The sequence below is a fragment of the Aedes aegypti genome, chromosome 1, assembly GCF_002204515.2.
Source record: "Aedes aegypti strain LVP_AGWG chromosome 1, AaegL5.0 Primary Assembly, whole genome shotgun sequence".
Lineage (NCBI taxonomy): Eukaryota > Metazoa > Arthropoda > Insecta > Diptera > Culicidae > Aedes > Aedes aegypti.
The window spans coordinates 242319133-242339447 of record NC_035107.1 but is presented as its reverse complement, the minus strand read 5'-3'; the positions used below and the strand labels follow the sequence as shown (position 1 = coordinate 242339447).

Here is a 20315-nt window from a genome sequence, read left to right as displayed (position 1 = left end):
GAACGTAGACTTAAGTAAGATTTCCAACTTTCGCAACTGAACTGGTAGGGTAACCAATATATTTTGTACCCTTGGGCCGTTTTCTTGCAAATTTTCCAGTTTAAATCGAAAGACCGTTACAGCACGTTACACACAGAAATTGAAGCCGTCAGAAATTTTTCACATGTAAACAAAAACTTTTTTCAAACTTCTGAACTAAAAGCGTAGATTTTCTTTGGTTTTCCATTGTCAGTCGATTGATTAGACTAAGAGGCAAGCATATTATGCAATCAGTATCGTGGACTATGTCACCAAACTATAAAAAATGCCGGGTGTCCAAAATATATACTTTGAGGGTCCAAAATGTATTGGTGTGACCAAAATAATGAAAAACAGTGCTTCACAATTCAATTATTTTCGACCTTTTTTTGGATCCTACATGACCGTATGGACGTTTTTATCTCGCAGAGGAAGTTTTTATCTACATTTTGGCATGTTCTTTGATTTGATTACGCTGTGCAATGAATTAATTGGGACAAAAAACTAAAATCACTTCCTTAGGGGGTCCAAAATACGACCGTTACCCTACTTTCACCGCTCCGTTGTATGGAGAGACAAAGTGACTTAAGGCCTTTTGGTGCGTCATCACAAAATGGCTTCTTCCAAAAACATTAACATATTGTTATGATAGTATTGGTATTTGCAACATCGATGAAATATAACTGCTTATCACCTGATTTAATGGATAATTTATGCGAAGAAAAATGCTTCAGGTGGTATTTCAATATTAAATCAACACTTTCAGATACAGCATTATCAATTTAGCGACAATATACATGAGATTTATATTCTCAAAAAAAAATTCCGATTTCATGCCGCATTTCATTGCCTCACACAACTACACTTGTAAATAGAAGGTGCTTACCTTTTCAATGGATTAAATACATCGGCATTTGACACGTTTCGCCGAGAGAGGCGCTTTTGACTTTTCTCACCTCTAACGGAAACTGATGGAAAGTACTGAACGTTCCATTGAACTCCGATAGATGGTGACTCAGTAGAGTAAACAATCCTACAGTGGATGTACCAAATAAGGGCCAATGATATATTAAGAATTATTATATTAAAATAAGATATTCAGCGTACAGTTCACAAATGTTCAAATTATTTTAAATGGACCATTCATGAAATATATCGGCTTGAGTCTTGGTTTTGATTAATAGTGTCAAAATTTTATGTTAAAAACAATAAAAAAAATAAGTTTGTTCCTGAGAATGGAACGGGACGGTAATTTCGCATAATGACAACAGTGCGACAAGATAAAAGAGATTTCACAATGTACTCTAACTAACAGAAAACCTCGTAAGAAACTGTCACCGTGTGTGTGAAAAAAGCCAAAAAAAATATTTCTCTCCTTGTTTTGCTCAAACGAAACCGAAGGAAACATCTGCAACGTCGTCGTCGTGTTGGCTCAGCTGTCAATTTGTTGTGTTATTATTGTGTTCCTTTCGCGAATCATATCCAGCTTGTTGTATTTAGTTGGAAATACCTTCAGTTTTTTGCAAATATCGAGCAAACAGCTAAGAACAGACAGATTGTGAAGCAGTGTTTAATTAATTCGGTGATACCATTCAGCAGCCGATCTAGTTTGTTGGTAATTGCACGACGACCGCAGCTAGAATTTATATAACGAATTTCCGATACATAGTGCGGACACCATCAAGGATTCTTAATGCAACAGGATCCTCCAGCCGGCGTCGAGCAGGAAATAGCAAACTGATGATCACCTAATAGATGTTTAAGCCGGAAAACCAAATCAGGACCGACGAAAAACAATACTTTAGCACGTAAGCTCAAAGGAACGCTCATCCAAGAGAAATCAGCTGCTACTTCCTACAGGTAGGCATGAGTTTGGCTTCTGCTTCCAATAAGAAATGGCGTTACATACCAACTGCGGCAAAGTATGCTTCTCAGCTTAGTGTTCTTATGAGCTTCTCCACAGCTATTAACTGAGAGCTTACTTTGCCGATTGACCATTTAAAATGATACTCCATGCCCTCGAAAATCGAGTAAATTTCAAAACCGAAAAGATCCTTGACCGATGAAATTCAAACCAATGACCCCAAGCTTGGTCTAACCGAATAGCTGTGAGTTTACGGTTATCTGGGCCCCAAATTTTGGAATGCCCTCAACTCTTTGTGCTTCGGTCAATTTGTATGAAACCCTGCAGTAAGATGCCTATAATAACTTTTGAAAATACAATACAACCTATGATATTGAGCAGATTACAAATTCAACGATTCCAGGGTGTCCGCTACCTGGAACACCTGTAATTATTTGGGAATTTCATCCCACCTGAAAAAAAACTAGAATTCTTAGGGAATTTCTGCCACAAACATGGAAATTGTTATGAACCAGTAAGGGTAGAATATGTTCATTTTGTGGCACGAACTCTTTTCAATCAAATAAATTTAGTACTAATTTATTTATGAGTTTTCCAATCATTCCAATATTTTCCCCATAACTATGTTTCTTGTAAGAATAGGGCAAAAATTGAAACAAAAAAAAAACAGCGTATATTTTATAGATACCTTTAGGGAATCCGAGAAAAAAAAAAACGCCCGGAGAAACTTTCTGCTTTCGCCGTTAATTTTTTCGTTAAGTTCGTATTCACACTAGAAGGTAGAAGATTTACTAAGAATTCCAGGAAAAAATTAAGGATTTTAGATCAATAAAAAAAATGTTCTGTACAAGTACGTTGATGTACAGAAATATTAATAATGCAGCCAAATTTTACGAAATTTGTAGTAATTAGTTCACACCAATGCTTCTCAGCAAGAAGTGTTAGTAATATGATTGGAAAAGTTAGTGGAATTCCTGAAGTCATTCTATAGTTCATACTTTGCAGATGTTTTTCGCTTTAATATCTATATAAAGCAAACTTGTTATATTTTAAGAAATTAAATAAAAAGCTCCCAAAATTGTTCCCATTACTTCTCGATTACTTTTTCAAATCGACGTAAGTAACTTTCACACGGTTTTGAGAAAATTAATTAAGAAGAATCACAACCTGTCTTCGAAAACTGTTTTAAAATGATTCAACTTTTTAACATTTTTTCGCCGTGTACATCGCTTAAATTTTGCATACAATCAGCTCGCGTTCTAAAACTTGGTAGTTTCTATTATTTCCCACAAAAAAATATAACAAAATGATAAGCCGTTTCATTCAATTACTTTCGACGTTTTTGTACCAGTGTAAAATCGGCTTTTGTAATTCCGCAATTTAACGTTCTAAAAGTGAAAAACCTAGTTGGGTAAGAGCGGAACGTGTGGAATTTCGTCTGCGATACACGTAGGACCGATAAAGTAAGTTTGTTCACTTTTTTGACTTGAGACTATTTGAATAAGTTTTCGAGACTTTAAGTGGTTAACACACTTAGAACAAAAATGTATGCACCAAATAACTAAAGATATCTTTTTCCTTGGTTCCTTTAAGAGCTTTTTTTTCTTATTTTATTTTTTTATTCCTTTTTTTCTTTTATTTTTTTTAACATATTTTCAACAATTACTGTCTACTGTTAAGGTGATTGTAGAACGAAGCCACACCTCACATTGTCAAGAGCACAAGACTTGAGAACCAAACAGCGCTCTGCGTTGAAAATTTATCCCATTGATCACCAGCAAGCAAGCAATTTGATTGATTTTCAACGCAAACTGTTGTGCACTTGAAAATTCAAAGTTTGGTTTTGTTTTATAATCACCTTAATGATTATAATTAACCTTTACAGTACTAAGTGCCGACATCAAAGTTCCAAAATTATGTAACTTCACAATCGTTTCATCGATTTCGATTAAATTATCAGAACAGAAATTTCGATTGAATTATTCAGCAGAAGAACTGCAGTTGAAGTTTCGATCATGACGATTATTACGATGATGGATCGTTGAACGTTAACGCTCTGGTGCAAACAGAGAACAGTTGTCAAAATTACCACGTACCACGTGGAGACGAAATGGCAAATGAAAGAAAAGGCTGTTAAGGTGATTATAAAACGAAGCCAAACTTTGAATTTTCAAGTGCACAAGACTGGAGAATCGGACAACAGTTCGCGTTGAAAATCAATCAAATTACTTGCTTGCTGGTGGTGACCAATGGGATAAATTTTCAACGCGTAGCGCTGGTTAGTTCTCTCTTCGTTATATAATCACCTTAAGAAGTTAAGCAGCTTTCAAGTTTGACAAAATTCACAATGAACCTTAGGAAAAATTTGCGGAAAAGCTCATCAAAAGTTTATTGTGTGCTTATTTAACCTTCAATAAATGCATAAATAGGCAATGTTGTAGAATGTGTAGATTTTTGTTCAATGATTGAACTTGTTATTAAGATTATGATTACTGAATAAAATTAGCGACACCCTGGTTTCTCGGGCACCGTTCAAACAGAAATAAAATAATGATAAAATACAATTTTACATCTATTTCAAGAGTTTCATGGAAATAGTAATGGTATCTTTGTTGAAAAAAAATAAACCTATTTATCACATAACATTTATGACATTTTTTATATGTAAATTTTAAAAGGTGATTAAAAAATAAACCATTACAAGATAGAAACAATTGATTTTTATTTTGATAACGTTTATTCGTCAGCGGCTTAAAGCCTGAAAAGATGACACATACTGAAAAGAACCCTTAAGGATACCTTTTTATTGTTATAAAAGAAGCAGGACACTGTCAAATACGACCAAACAAATCGTAGAGCACCGTGATTGTTAATGGCAAAATAATCCCTAATGATTGCATGTCACAAAACATGTTAAACTACCAAAAATGCTATAACAATATTACTATAATGCACGGGTTTAGTTGAAATTGTTGTTGAAAACTGTTTTTCATAAACCAAATTATGATTTTTAAATCGACTTACCAACCCGAACTAGATCGAAAAACTAAATACGATGTATTGTAAGGTAAATCAAATTCTTTCATTTAAGATGTATTCTAGGAAGACCGTTTTAAAAATTTTTGATTTAGTTTTTTGTTGTTGGAACTTAAACAGACAATCAATTAACGGTAAGCACAACCTTAAGGCATGTCAACTATTGAACTCTTCTAACTCTGTTGAAATGTACGTGCATTTGCATTAGTATTGGTTTCATTCCATTCCATTTGATTCAAATTATCATTTAAGGTGAAACAGTTTGGAATCAACTTCTAAGATTGCACTGAAACTTCAAAGGCACAAATCTCGCGAAGAAAGCATCCAACAACAGTGAACTTTTTATTTTGGCTTTGTGCACTAGCCGAAAGCTTAAAATAAGAAGATCAGAAACATTTGCCAACTATTTCTCCAGTTTTGTGCCTTTGAAAACGTGAGTAGGGGCACAAGTCGGCCATTGTCACGGCCATCTTTGTATTCCGAGATGTTTCACCTTTAACCTAAGGTGAAACACGTTGGCATCAACTACTATAATTGCACTAAAACTTCAAAGGCACAAATCTCGCGAAGAAAGCATCCAACAACAGGGCACTTTTTATTTTGGCCTCGTGCACTAGCTTCTTCTTCTTTCTGGCGTTACGTCCCAACTGGGACAAAGCCTGCTTCTCAGATAAGTGTTCTTATGAGCACTTCCACAGTTATTAACTGAGAGCTTTCTTTGCCGATTGACCATTTTTGCATGTGTATATTGTGTGGCAGGTACGAAGATACTCTATGCCCTGGGAATCGAGAAAATTTCCTTTACGAAAAGATCCTCGACCAGCGGGATTCGAACCCACGACTCTCAGCATGGTCATGCTGAATAGCTGCGCGTTTACCGCTACGGCTATCTGGGCCGTAGCAGAAAGCTTGAAATAAGAAGATCAGAAACGTTTGCCAACTATTTCTCAAGTTTAGTGCCTTCGAAAACGTGAGTAGGGGCACAAGTCGGCTATTTTTGGATTCCGAGATGTTTCACCTTAATAGTGTCGTACAATAGAGTCCTACATTTTTTTTTAATAAATCTTGTTTTTATTCGATAATACGGTAGATTATGTTGTTTCAATTACTTTGGCAAACTTCCCTGCTCAAATAACGGCTAATTTATAATTGAACTCTTATTCAAAAATGCCTTGAAAATACGTGGTTAATAGATAGTCCCTTATTTCTCAAGAAACTTATATTTTTAGAATTTGTGTCGATATTGACCATCGGTCATCTGGTTTTGTAGATATTTCGATATCCCTTGGTGAACCGACATATCCCATATAAAATTTCTTTGACCGCCATTTTATTTTTAGTCAATTTATCAAAAAATAATAATAATAACAAAATGTGAGCTACACAATGTAATAAAATCAGGAGCTTCTCTGAAAAAATCATAGAAATCGGTTGCGTTTTCTCCAAGAAATCTAAAAATTAGAATATAATTTTTTTTATGTTTTTAAGATCTTTTTCAACGGAGTGGTACCAGAAACATTAATGTTCATTCACATTATTTATGGCGGTCCCCCAAGATTTTGTGGATTATCGCTGTATCCAGATAAAGAAAGATCAGTATCGACACATATTCAGAAGGTGTTTTTTGAAAACTTGTAAATAATTGTGCGAAAAAAATTGAAAAATAAGTTTTAATGGTAAAAAAGGGATCCTACTACTGCAAAGAAGGGTTAAGCATTGTTTTTCTGTGGAAAACATAAGATGAATAAACTAATTGTTTTGCAATTTTATTTAGAAATCTTTATCGTTTGATAATGAATCATCGAGAGCTAATTTTTTTCTGCATTTTTACTCTATTTGTCACTGTTGATTTATAGCTGCGTTTTGTTGGCATATGTCTTTCATAAAGCGTCTTATTGTAAATGTGCACGTTGGCTTCCAGTTTGCCCTCCATGTATAAGGTTTATATGTCGTACTCTTATAATAGTCCTGTATAAGGTTTATATGTCGTACTCTTATAATAGTCCGGCTCTTAAAGTATCGTTGAGCAATCGTAAGATCACAACCGGGAAATAGCCGTGAAGCTTCATCGACAGTTTTCTGTACTATATTGGTTTTGCTTTCAAATCCGGCTCTTCCGTTTGTGGAAATGAAAACCTACTCCAGTGGGTATCCCATTTCGATGAACTCGTTAGTGGGCGAAGTTAATCCACCATAGGATAAGTTCGCTAGGTATAGTGGCAGATGCTGTGGATTACATTTGCATGTCGGTGAACCAAGCTCCGGATGCGTTATTTTTAACTTATGCGCTACCCATCCTAGTAAGTAGACAAATCCATAATATTTCTGATCAGACAATAAAATATCAGTTGGCAGCAATTTTCGCTCAACTTGCACTGAATCTGCTTCGGGATTTGAATTTTTTTTCGGGATGATTCATGTTATCATTGATAAACAGGATATTTTTGATATCCTGGAATGTTACCTTTAAAAACAAAATATTTTTTAAGAATCAAAATATGATCAATGTTTCCTCGGATAACGAACTGTAACATTTTAACTTTCCTTTTTAAACAATTTATTACATTCAAACATTATATTTTAATGGTAAATGTTGTTATGCATTTGCAATTCTCTTCTACCTGGGTTACTCCTTAATGTTTCATATTATTCGATGCACTATGGCAGGGGTTTTAGCCTTTCTGGCTTGCGGAGCACTTTTTGAAACAAAAATGTTGCGCGAAGCACATGTTCTTCATCATCAATCCGTTTGAAATTTTGATTTTTTACAAGCTTCCTACGAAAATCATGAAGTGAAATTTGTGTTGGACATTCTTTCATTGATTTCGATTTTAGTTTTAAAATTGAATTTATGTTTTTCAGTCTATTTTTTTTAACTATTTAAAAATTCGTGGCTTGAAAACATCAAAATTACTTTGGTTGGAATTTTTTTTCTATTTAGTTGTTAGTGCGATCAACTGAGCGATTAACCACAAGTTCAGAACTGTAGGAAATTTTCATACCTTTGATGAAACTCGTGGAATATTCCTAATTGTGTACAACAGTGTCAATTAAGGTTGTTTTATTTTGAAGATTCTTTACATTATTTTTTGATCCTTATAAATTTGATTGATTTGTTTTTCAATAGTCAAAACATTTTTTATTCAAAAAATAGTTAAATTTTATGGGGTTTGAATACAAGAAATCTAATCAATGACTTAACGTTAAACAGAGTGAATTATCACAATTAATTTGATTTCTGAAGGAGATTACAAAATACATAAGGCAGATCTGGACGCTGATTGATAGTTTATACAGTTTTAGGTAGGATTCTCAAATAAATTTCAAGGAAAACTTGGACAGAATTCCCACAAGATTTTCACAGGATTTTCTTACAGAATTTTGAGCTGATTTTCCGAAGGAATCCTGAAAACAATTTTCACAGAATCCCCGTATTCTCGCAAAATCCCGAATTTTATTATAAAAAAATCCTAAGCCGGATTTTCTAATGATGCTTGATGAGATTCTGACGAAATCCAATGAATATTTGTGACAGAATCCTTAGAATACTTTTTTATAAAAGCTTAGGCAAGGCTCCAGGCCAGAATTTTTAAATAATCCTGGGCATTATTCTGACGAAATCATAAACGCAGTTCTCACAGAATATTCGGCAAGATTATCATAAAACATGTCTTCTTCTTGGCATAACGTCCCCACTGGACAGAGCCTGCTTCTCAGCAGTTCAATGAGCACTTCCATAGTTGTTAACTGAGAGCTTTCTTTTCCAAAGTTGTCATTTTCGCATTTGTATATCGTGTGGCAGGTACGATGATACTCTATGTCTAGGGAAGTCAAAGCAATTTCCATTACGAAAAGATCCTGGATCGACCGGGAATCGAACCCAGACACCTTCAGTATGGTTTTGCTTTGTAGCCGCGAACTCTAACCACTCGGCTAAGGAAGGCCCCATGTAGCATGTATTTATGTTCAATCGCTTCAAAGGAAATTTTCGAAACTGCTACACTAAAAAAATGGTTCGCCGCACAATACTGTACCTGAGATTTGGCCCGCCATTTAAAAAGTTTGGACTGCCCTGCTGTCGAACATCACTAACTCAGTACTTCATAAACTGTGCACCGTAGCAGATACGCCGCAAGTTGGATCATTATTAACTTGAAAACAAGCCCATAATCATAAATTTTAAACGTCAGGTAAAATTATAAGTGGAATATTAAATAATAACAGACGCTTAGATCATATTTCATTTGTGAGGTATATATTTCAAAGTTGCTTTTTACGAAACTATATTTTTGTTACTTACACCCATTAGGTTCCAACCCCTTCATTTGAATCATATCATATCTTTGAGGTTGAATTAGAAAAAATGTCTCAATATTGTACAAAACTTTTTTTTAGTATTGAGCTTCCTATTCAAACTTACCTTATTTTGTTGTCTTCGTATGGCCACAGAGGATCTTCAGGTATTTAGGTACATTGTGCCAAGGAATGTGAGTTCGATTCCCGCTCCAAGTAGATAAAAATGCAAATGCAAATGTTGACGGTGCCTTTTGATAATCGATGCACAGTCACAGACAAACATACATAAACTCGCATTTATTTCATCTTTCGAGTTTGGAGTTTGTACACTACCGCCACCTAGCTTCCGTAAGGCGAGAATCAGTATTTTTAGCATTGGACGTTAATGTTCGCGGTACCATATTTTAAATATATTATTGTTCTAACTGTTATGTCTGTTTGTCTGGGGTGTAGTGTTGCACTGCTCAAATTTCAAAACCATTATCTTTCTTTCTTATTTTCCATTGTTTTATTGTCAACAAAATTCAACATTTTTTACATCAATTAAAACCAAATTTTTTACAATATTCTTCACAGAATACTTCCTTATAAAACTTATCTAGAGATGGTAATATGGAGTTAATGAAGTTCATATCATACGGTATGGTAGTAACGTGGATGCCTTTTGTGGTATATACTACAAAATGGCATTTTTTTGCTCGTGTTACGTGCAATTGAAATTGCACTTGGTAATAGTATTGGTGCGAACGGATAAGGTGTCCTGAATCGTTCAAATAATCAGCCTTAGTTGGCTCCTGAAACCTTATTTTGTAAGGACATTTTATTTCAATGATTTCAGCTCGACAACAACAAATTCCGTCCGGTGATGCCGCCAAATAGTGTCGAGACAAGTCAATGAAAAGGCCGCACTCTCGGAATGTCTTCGAACTTAGATTTTGGGCTTGAAACAGCTGAAATGCCTCTTTTTCGCGAGACTTTCCCCATGCGATAGCCGGAATCTTGGACAGATCTTTTGCTTCAAAGTTGTATCGTGCGGGTGTGACGCTGCATGCCTTATTTTGCGTACAGCTTGTTCTTATCGCTGTGCAAATTCCTTTGATGTTGGAAGCGGTAATTCTACTCCTGCGTGCTTCGAACCAACTTTTGTTGCAATTTTGTCCCATTGTATTCTGTTCTAGCTGACTGGCTTTATTTTCGTCAACATAGTTGATGTCTTCGACCGTAGTTTCGAAAAGCGATTTTCGCAAATAGAAGTGGTCATTCGCCAAGCCATGAATATTGGCTTTTCTACTTGTGTGAATGCTCAGGTTGAGTCCACTGTTTAATGAACGATTCACAAAATCGGTCGTGGCTGATGTTGATTTTGTTCGATTGTAGTGTGTCTCTTTTGTCTTTTGTCGCTTCCTCAACATTAACGAAATGGGTTCATTAATGGAACGTTTCGGTGCATGTTTTGGGGGTCGATGCCAGGCTTGCAATGTGTTTGTGCACCCTAGATCCTGCGTAACGGTACCTAAAAATTGAAACATAAAATTGTTCAAGAGATTAGGTTTGATTAGTTTTCTTATCATTCATTGTTCAGATTGCAGGGTGTCCATTCAAAATCAGTTTTTGGATTCCCGGATTTTTCCCGGATGCATAAACTTTCAAAAATAAACGATTTCAGTTTGGCTACAACTTTTTACTTCTTTCATGCAAAATGGTTCAATTTGAAAGACTTGATCTAAGATAGCTACGAATAAATTTCGATTACATCTTCCAAATGTCGTGACCGTGTGTTCAAAACAGTTTGAATTTCGATTTTTTTTTTTGACATATAAACTTTAAATTGAAATATCTAATAGACCAACACTAAAGATATTTCAACAAACCTTCATGGATTATCAGAACTGAATTTTAAGTTAACTTAAGACTAGGTCTTCATTTTTTCAACTATATAAATCTTTTTTCTTTGTCAATTGGATATGTTGAAGAATGTATTCCTACAGAGGAAATACCCTACTGGGAATCTTGTAATCAGACGGCACAGTAAGTGTTTGATTTGTTTGAATTTTCAATCGAGTTGGCAAAATTACATGAGATACTGAGCACTAAATATAAACTTAATACAAATGGTATCTAAGTTAAGACCATAGTTTTTTTTTTGGTTTTCACAAGGGGGAAATCTGCAAACAGATCCCCTGAGAAGGTATACCTTATAATTATAACTCAGGGAATGCGGGGATGACGCACCAACGAGGACCCGCTAAAACCAGCCTATGCACTGTACTTGAGCAATTATTTTAGAATTGCTCAAGTGGTGTACAGTGCATCGACATTACCCTTGGCCTCAGACACTTATCTCCCCGGAACCATCTTACGGTATTTCTTCGGGGAGGGGTCAGTACATATAGCACAACACGTGTAGCAGAAGTAGCCTAGGCAAACTGCTTCTCCTAGCCGACTTAAACAATGTTACAAGGAACCAGCCTCGGCAGGGCTAATCCTCTGCAGCCAACTCTTGGTCGGCGCGCCATAGGCGCTGCAATTCTAACATAATGAGTGACAGCCGTGATTACTGCATTCCAGCACTCGGCATCCGCACACATTCTCTCTATTATATTGTCGGGGGACGTGACCCCTCCGCATGTAGCGAGCATGCGACCTCTCACAACAATGAAACGAGGGCAATCGAACACGACATGCTCCGTTGTTTTCTCCACACCAGCACAATTGGGGCACACAGGAGATTCTGAGTGCCCGAACCTATGCAGTTACTGTCTATAGCAATCATGTCCTGACAGAAACTGCGTCAGGTTCACTTCCCCATGGTTTCTACCATACTAATCTGTCACATTTGGTATTAGCCGACTGATTTTTTAGTACCACCCTAACTTGTTTGTTAAAAATAACATTACTCGCGAACTATAAGAGATAGAAATTTGGGTTCTTCGGCAAAGCTGCTCCAAGTCGGTTGTTCCAAAACTTTTTAGAAAATTGTATAGACCTAAACTGCCCATTAGACCTATTCATTTGTCTGGAAATTTCCCAGTCAACCAATACTTTGATTTTTTATGTCAAAATGAACTTCTTGTCAAAATTTCAGTCATTTTGGAGATAATTTAGGTGTGCTTCAAACCAATTATATGTTTCTGAGCTGATTTCAAGCTTTAAAAATTCATAACTATCGAACGGAACACCAAAAATGATCGAAAATACCTCTACATAGTAGTTGATTCAATTCTACGAACATTTGTCGAACACACTTTTATGATTGGAGCAAGTTTTAACATAGTTTGGTTGAGGTTTATGCTTCAAGGTTCTTGAAAATCACTATTTTTAGGGAGTGTTCTCTCTAAAAAGCACACCTGTATGAAACTTTCGGATTTTTAATTTACATAACATGATGACTATACATATCTAAAACTCAATCCCGATTTAAGTTACAATTTATCTTTCGGAAATAAATTATAAAAAATAGAAAATTAGGAAGGACTTTTATAAACCCGCTGTGGATGAGCTTTGGCGGGTGTAAAAAATGATTGTTTTCAAATCGTTCTGAATCGTCAATGAAATGCAATCCAAACAATCATCACTTGGAAAGAAAAAGCAATGCTAACTTGTTCAATTCATTCATTGGTTGGTACATGTGTCATGCGTGAATTAACTATCATCAGGTTGCGATGCGGTTTTCGATCTTTGGGCATTTTTTGTAATTTATTGCCTTAAGCAATATGTAAGCTGTTAATGGTTAATGAATTCATAGATTTATTTCGTTCGATTCCTGTTGACTAGGTTCTGAAAAGCTAATGTCAATGTGTGTTTTTTCTACCATATATATTCAGAAAACTGTGATTTTTGGGTACCATGGAGAACAAATCATGATCAAACAATGTTTAAACTCATTTTAATCTTATTTGCGTGTTCGACAAACTTGAACAGAATAGAATTAGCTTTCAAATAGTGGTAATAGCAAGTGGTTTTGATTTTCCACATGCTAGTTATGATTTTTCAAACCTTGAAATTAGCCCTAAAACACATTTTTAACTTGAAGCATACTAAAATCTTTATCAAATTAGCTGAAAATTTGACCATACATTGTTCTTAGTACAAGAATTCAGGATACCGCTTGACCGGTAGATTTCCAGACATTTTTTCAAATATGAACAGGTCTACTGCCCATAAATGCATGTCAGTCCCATGTTTGCTGGATTTCCTATTAACATGGGACAATTATGCGTTTATGGGCAGTAAATGCGCCAGGAAAAAAGTTTATATTCTGATCTCGTAAACCATGTGGGTCACCCTAATTTCACATCACCGAAAAAAACTGTCTGAAAAGTATGGAGAAACTTTGCCGAAGACACCATATATCTAAAATTGACGGTTGAGACACAATCATTTTTGTCTTCCTAGTTATGTGCAATGGCTTTTAGGGCGAGATCACAGGTTATGCGAGAAATGTAGGGATCCTTTTGATTTATTTCGCCAGGGTTTTTTAAGTGAATCTTGAAGGAAACCAAGTAGTTCTTTATTCTATAATCACTTAATTTACTTCTTTAACAAATGTTTACATCGGGGTATTTTCTCGGCCAAATTGTCTGAAACTTTGCAATAAAAAGCACTTGAATCATAATCTTTTGCAGGGAAATCATCATCATGCCAACGAAGTGTTTCGCATTTGGGTGTAAAAGCATTTTACGCAAAAATCATATAAAATTTTATAGATTGCCTACCGGAAAGCATAGATTGAAGAAGTGGTTGCAAATACTAAAAATTGGAGGAACTCTAAATCACCGAACAGCAAAAATATGCTCGCTTCATTTCTCCCGCAATCAATTCCTTAATTCTGGTGAGTATAAGAATTTTTTGTCGAAGCTTCCATTTCGTGGGTGTCTTGGATACTATTTTTTTAAATCACGTTCTTCAATCCGTAACGATCAATCCAATGTACATTCTAACCTTACGATGCATTTCAAAATTTACTATAATTTCGATTATTTATTCAACAGTTTCTTACATACTTCGACCTCGTGCAGTTCCAGATCAGAATATATATGAATTTTCGCAAAAATCGGAGGTAAAAAAAATAGATACGTGTTGCTTCAACATAAGTGTTTAATTTTTTTTTAGGTAACTCAGGTGCCGCTCGAAGTGATGGAGTGCATTTCCGACTCTGTGGTAAACATTGACATGGATAATCATTCACCTACGAAGAAAGGTAAATTAAAAATTTAGCATAGTTTATGTACGTGTTTTTTTAATGTCAGGCAACATTTCCAGAAGTGCCTTATAATAAATTAGTTATTTAATGATTTATTAATTCAGACTATCATATCATATCATATATGTAACTATTGTAAGTCTCAAAATTAGTGACTACCGCTCCCCCTTAAAATGCTACGTATTTTAAACCCTCAAATAACCGTTATTTCAAAAATTTAATTTAATATTGTTTGTGCAAGTCAATACAAAAAAAGTTTGCTTTTCACTACAGGTAACCGTTTCGATCAACCATTTAGAACGTATCTACCCAGTTCACGCAAAAGGATAGTACAATCATCTGAACAAGTTTTAGAATGTACGTATATTTTATGATTCTCTCATCAGGTTTTTTTTACTTAGTTTAATATATTTGTGTTCTTTATAGATGTTCCCTCTTGCTCCGATAATTTTGGAAGTGATGTAGCTTCAAATGTAGAACTGGAAACTGCAGAGGAAAAAGAATTAAGTTTTGAGGGTGTATCTAATGCAGTCGATGGTAGCGATAGGTATGACAAATTCAGTTAAATATAATGGGATTGGCATTTTTTGTGACTTAACTCTCTTTTTCCAACGACTTTGGGCTAAATTTTACGAAATCAGTTCGAAACATTTTATTTGTTTTTCAATAGTAAATTGGTGGTTTATAAGCAATTTTACTATTGAAACAATTAGTTGTCTGTTGGATAGATTATATGAGTATGGAATCATATTCTAGAAACTATTATAAACTATTAACCTGATTCGGTTTGTCTGAAGTTCGTCGAAAAACAATGGCGCCCTGGAGCTAACAGAATCTCCAAATAAATCTCTAAATATCATGCAATCTCAAACGATATTACATAGAATTGAGTACGATTAGCACAAAAGCAAGCAATTCTGGACTAACACATCATGATTCTAATTTCAACATTATTCTGAAATACTGCTCCTTTGTTGGTTTCTTCTGCTTTTTCGTACAGAGTATGACACATGAAGATGCTTCGCAATAATAAGCATCTCGTTGAAGAGTCGTTAAATTTATCAGTACAAATCAGAACAAAATCAGCATAAATCAGTACATAATCACAAGCTGTGTGTATTTCACGTATCTTCCTTGCAGAGAAGAATGGCAATGGTGTATCAAAATGGTCCATTGAAACACAATGTTTAAATGCCAAAATTTGTTTTTTTTTTAATAAAAGTTAAAATGACAAAAATAATAACTCAGTTGGAATGGCATGAAAACTCAAGAATATCTTATTTATAATATCAAAACATTAAACAAAAAGAATTAAATATAGTTATTGTTTAGATATTGATCACAAAATAATAATACACATGAAGCACTTGCAAAAATGTGGCGGAAAAATCTGAAAACTATTCAAAATTAATGAAACAGTCATTCAGTCATCGTGCAAAAGTTTGGAATCACTCCTTAGTAGGGAGACTTACGGCTTCGGCACCATTCGACTATTATCGGCAACCAAATTTCAAACGCCAAATACACACTATGTTTCTATCAAAACACATCAGTGGAAACATTCAGATGATTCTTTGTTCTGCCCGCTTCCCGCTGGCGAGATTTCCGAGACTAAACAAACGATATCGCCGGAGATGTCATCAATTCAAATGAGCACGCCTCAAAATGCGACTGATTTGGAGCTGCCGAAGCGATTCACCAGCAGTTGTTATGGGAAAGTTGCCGAAGAGAGTGGAGGCTGCCGACAATAGTCACACTGACAAGGGATGTTCGCAGCGTTATAAAAACGTTTCCAAAAGCATTTTGACAAGTTTGTCGGTGTTAATCGATAGAGGATTGAGCAACGCATAAATGTAAAAAGACAAACACGGAATTTGTCTTCTGTTGTCCGAGAAAATTACAAAAGAAGCACGGCATCGGCTTAAGCTGCCGAGAATACGTAAGTTCCCCTATATATCGTCAAAAGTTTGGGTTCACCTGAGCCGCACGTAAATCATTTTTGTCAATAATTATGTTATTTTTCGAGTAATAAAGTAATACAGAAACAATCGATTTGATCAAAACATTTGCAACTTCTTCGATTATATAAAATAATCAAATTTAAAGAATTAATAAAAAAATAGATGAAATTGTAAACTGTGGGTTTGAATTTGAAAGAGATATGGTCGGTGTTCAGACAGACCGGACTAGAAGATATTTTGGCGTTTTAAAGATACATTAAGGACTCCATTAATTCTGATTTTCCGATGCTATTTTGATACAGATGTACCGATGTACCATCAAACATTTATTCTCTATTATGTATTTCAACATAAAAGTATTTTCGATATTCTGGATGCTTGGGGTAGGTTTTCCTGAACCCATTAAGGTGAATATGAATCGAAGCCATAACTGAAATTTTCAAGAGCACAAATCTGGAGAACCGATGGCTTCGACTCATTTTCACCTTAAAAACACTTAATCCAGTTTGTCTGAACGCCGACCATATGGACAAACATATATAAATGGTTCATTGAAAAATCTAAAAGAACAACATCGCTTTTAGCCTCTCTATCAGCAGCTTCAAATTTTTACCATAAAAAAAAATATTTAAATCACTATAACTTTTTTGTTTTTTAATATTTGTTTATTTGTTTACAAACAAAATAAACAAATATTTTAGCACGAAGTTTTCAGAAACTCTTCTATTTTCAGAATCTGCTTCGATTTTGATCATTGGTCATCTGGTTTTAAAGATAATCCGATGTTCTTTGGGGGGCTGACATTCTCCATATAAAATATCTTTGGGCGCCATTTTGTTTAGTCAACTTTTGTTTTTTTTTTGGGTGAAAATAAATGGAAAAAAAAACAGAAAAGTTATAGCGATCTTAATTATATTTCTGTTATAAAAATTTTATCCTGCTAGTAGACGTCAAATTAGGCCTTATATCGAACTGTTGAACTTCGGTTGCTGTAATTTCAACAGCAGTTAATTCGGCAAAAAATTACAGTATACTGTAAAAAATGTTAGATGTATAGTTTATTACAATGGCGAAATAAGATAGTTTTAGTTTTTATTGTTTTATATTATTCCATGCTGTTCAATAATCAAAAGTTCTTTCTAGTTCAAGCTGCAACGAAAACATAAATCAAAGCCAAATTAAAGCGGTGACCACATCAGCTGGAATTCTATCGGTGGAAACATTATATGATGAACAAATGAAGTATCTAACTGGCCATAGCAAAGTTGAATTCAATTTCATTCTGCAGTACATGACAGCAAATCAGCCTGATTCAAAATGGCCAACGGAAAAATTGAGGCTATCGGAACAACTACTGCTAACATTAATAAAATACAGGCTTAATTTAGACTATTTGCTGCTGAGTATAATGTTCAAAATTGGTTGCAGAACAGTTTCCAAAATATTTTCTTATTGGACTAACTTGATGTACGATAAACTAAGTATTATAGACTTTTGGAGCTTGCGTGCCAAATCGGAAAGCTTGTACACAGTTATTCTAGACTGTACTGAGATCCCAATCGAGAAACCCATTTCTGCCGAAGAACAGCAAATAACATGGTCCTCGTATAAGAACTGCAATACGTTCAAAGGATTGATAGGTAAGTTTATGTTTCATAAAGTAATTTCCTGTGTATCGCAAAGGGCCCTAATCAATCGCATTACCTAATTCCGCGCATTTAATACAAATTAAGAAAATAAATAAGTAAAAATTATTTATCTTTGCGGATTTTTGTATATAATTATTATAAGGTACCGTGGGACAAGTGGGTAATGGATTAGACTGGCCCAGCTCAGTATGGGAGAAAAATAAAGTTGTATGTGGCAAGTTAACAATATTTTGATCTATTATGCAAAAATTGCTGAAAATCTCAGAAATCTCTTACGTATCGTAATGTTCTGAACGGCCTCAAAGTTTTACGCATGAGTTTAAAATGTTAATTCACATATTCAGTAAAATATACCAATTATTTTCACTTACCCCATTTACCCACTTGCCCCACGGTACCTTAGTTTGCTTTTCTACAAAACAAATATACTTGTGTATAGATATATTCTGAACTACGGCATTTTACGATACACGTCACTACTTTGGATTTTTAGGATGAACCTTAAAGAACCTGCTTCAGTTCTCATTTAATTATATAAGAAATGTTAACTAAAAAAACACATGGTCACCAATATATTTTTTTTTATTTATTTAGGAATTGACGAAGCAGGAACCGTTATTTTTGTGTCCAAACTATTTGGAGGAGCAGCTACCGATAACACTATTGTTAAAAATTCTGGAATACTAGAGCTACTTTCTGCTGGAGATTTTATACTAGCTGACAGAGGATTTGAAGCAACGGATGCGCTGTCGGAAAAAGGGATTATTTTAAACAAACCTCCGAAGAAAAAAGGTTTACAAATGAGTGAAACTGAGGTCGCAACTACACGGTTAGTAGCATCTCGACGCATTAACGTCGAAAGAATAATTGGTCATGCTAAAAATAGTCGCATATTATCGCAAAAAGTTGACCATAGCATGTTTAAGCATATGGATACAATTTTTTATGTTATTTTTGCATTAGTAAACATTAAGGCCTCAATATGTAAACCTGTGAAAGTCGATTGTTGGTGTAAGTAGTGTTTTTCATGAAATAGAACAAAAAATGAATAAAGCAAATAACAATTATTAATTTGATTTTTGATAATGTTCTTCGATTACATCACAACAAACTGATAGTTTTGACAGCAAATGAGCAAATGAGTTCGTGGGAAGTTATTAGGCCGGTGACGGACCAGAATCCTCCAAAAATGCCGGGAATATCTAGGGTTACTACCCGTCTTGATTTAGCAGGACATGTCCTGATTTTGAATTTTGATTGAGGTGTCCTGATTTATTTTCCATCTTTCAAGTTTTCAAGTGCTTTTTTCTGCTTGCCGAACACCTTGAAATTTGACAGATAAATCTAATTAAGAAGAGCTATCATTCTATCGCTGTCAGAATCTTCGAAACTCTGATCATTTTTTTTTTCCAAATGGTTGCAATCATGCGAACATAAGAATGTTTCACTCCGCCGCTTAATGTTTTATGAATTGCAAGAAGGCATTCCCTCATGTGAATGTCATCTTTTTGGAACTCAAAATAGTATCGAATTGAAGATGCTTTCAAAAAGCACATTTCAGTTGAGATAATATTAATAGAAACCATGACCGTAACTACTTACTATCACTACTACTACTTACAGGGGATTCACGGCCGCCTAACATCTCGTACTCCACATAATAACTTACAAAAGCATGAGAATTTGGAAAGATTATAAACGAATGCTTCTCAGAATAATAAGATCTCTGTCAAAAACTTTGATTATTAGAAGGAACCTTAGTCATATTTTGGCGAGATCCTTAGCGGATTCTAACAACATCTGAATAGAAACATAACGGAAGCTTCTTTGTGAAATTTTTAATAAGATTTTTAGCAGATTGTTTGTAAAACCATGATTTGAGGAATCATAGCGCATCTTCAATATATCTGTGAAAATTTTTTTAGTGGATTTTGAATAAGTTTTTTAGATCCTATGAAGTAGTTTTCTGATATTAATAATAATTTTCTATCGAGATCTTGATCAGACGCTAAGCCAGACCTGCTCAACCTTCTTAAACCGCGGGCCAATTCTCAGAAATAATATTGCGCGGCGGGTCGGAGCATTTTCAACTTTTTTTTTTTTTTGTTGAAACGAAAAAGAAAATCCAACATTTATTGTGTAAAAATTCAGTAAGGATCAGTAAGAATCCCTCTCAGTATTCTCTATTGATCTGTCGAAAGAGTTGTGTCCAATATTGCGTCAGAATTTAGTTGGAGAATAATTTAAAATTCTGCTCTAAATTTTATTTTATTTTAAAATCATGTCAA

The 20315-nt window shown here is 34.7% G+C and overlaps 3 protein-coding genes across 4 annotated transcripts in view; 1 reads left to right on the top strand and 2 right to left on the bottom strand.

Annotated features, from left to right (window-relative positions):
- Positions 1–20315, bottom strand: part of LOC5573469 (transcription factor cwo) — a 180821-nt gene that overhangs the window by 126946 nt on the left and 33560 nt on the right. The gene's annotated exons all lie outside the window — the stretch shown is intronic.
- Positions 1411–19098, top strand: LOC110674044. 2 transcript variants are annotated; one of them, XM_021837357.1, is made up of 8 exons: positions 1411–1878; positions 13840–14045; positions 14206–14273; positions 14336–14414; positions 14691–14774; positions 14844–14964; positions 17522–18018; positions 18622–19098. In XM_021837357.1, exons 2-8 carry the CDS (start codon positions 13853–13855, stop codon positions 19044–19046), a joined length of 1467 nt encoding a protein of 488 aa, XP_021693049.1. In that variant the 5' UTR covers positions 1411–1878; positions 13840–13852; the 3' UTR covers positions 19047–19098. The 2 variants fall into 2 exon arrangements, with proteins under 2 accessions (XP_021693049.1, XP_021693048.1); XM_021837356.1 differs by having other exon boundaries at positions 1414–1878; positions 14327–14414.
- LOC110674045 overlaps positions 9896–20315 on the bottom strand; it is a 33146-nt gene continuing 22726 nt past the window's right edge. The window contains exon 4 of the mRNA XM_021837359.1: positions 9896–10727. Coding sequence (XP_021693051.1) covers positions 10643–10727 — 85 coding nt within the window. The 3' untranslated portion in view covers positions 9896–10642. The remainder of the gene's footprint in view (positions 10728–20315) is intronic.

Coding starts and splice junctions, on each gene's coding strand:
- LOC110674044 (XM_021837356.1), top strand. CDS start 13,853: ATGCCAACGAAGTGTTTCGCATTTGGGTGTAAAAGCATTTTACGCAAA. Junction 14,965..17,521: donor GCAGTCGATGGTAGCGATAG/GTATGACAAATT, acceptor AGTTCTTTCTAG/TTCAAGCTGCAACGAAAACA. Junction 18,019..18,621: donor TACGTTCAAAGGATTGATAG/GTAAGTTTATGT, acceptor TTATTTATTTAG/GAATTGACGAAGCAGGAACC.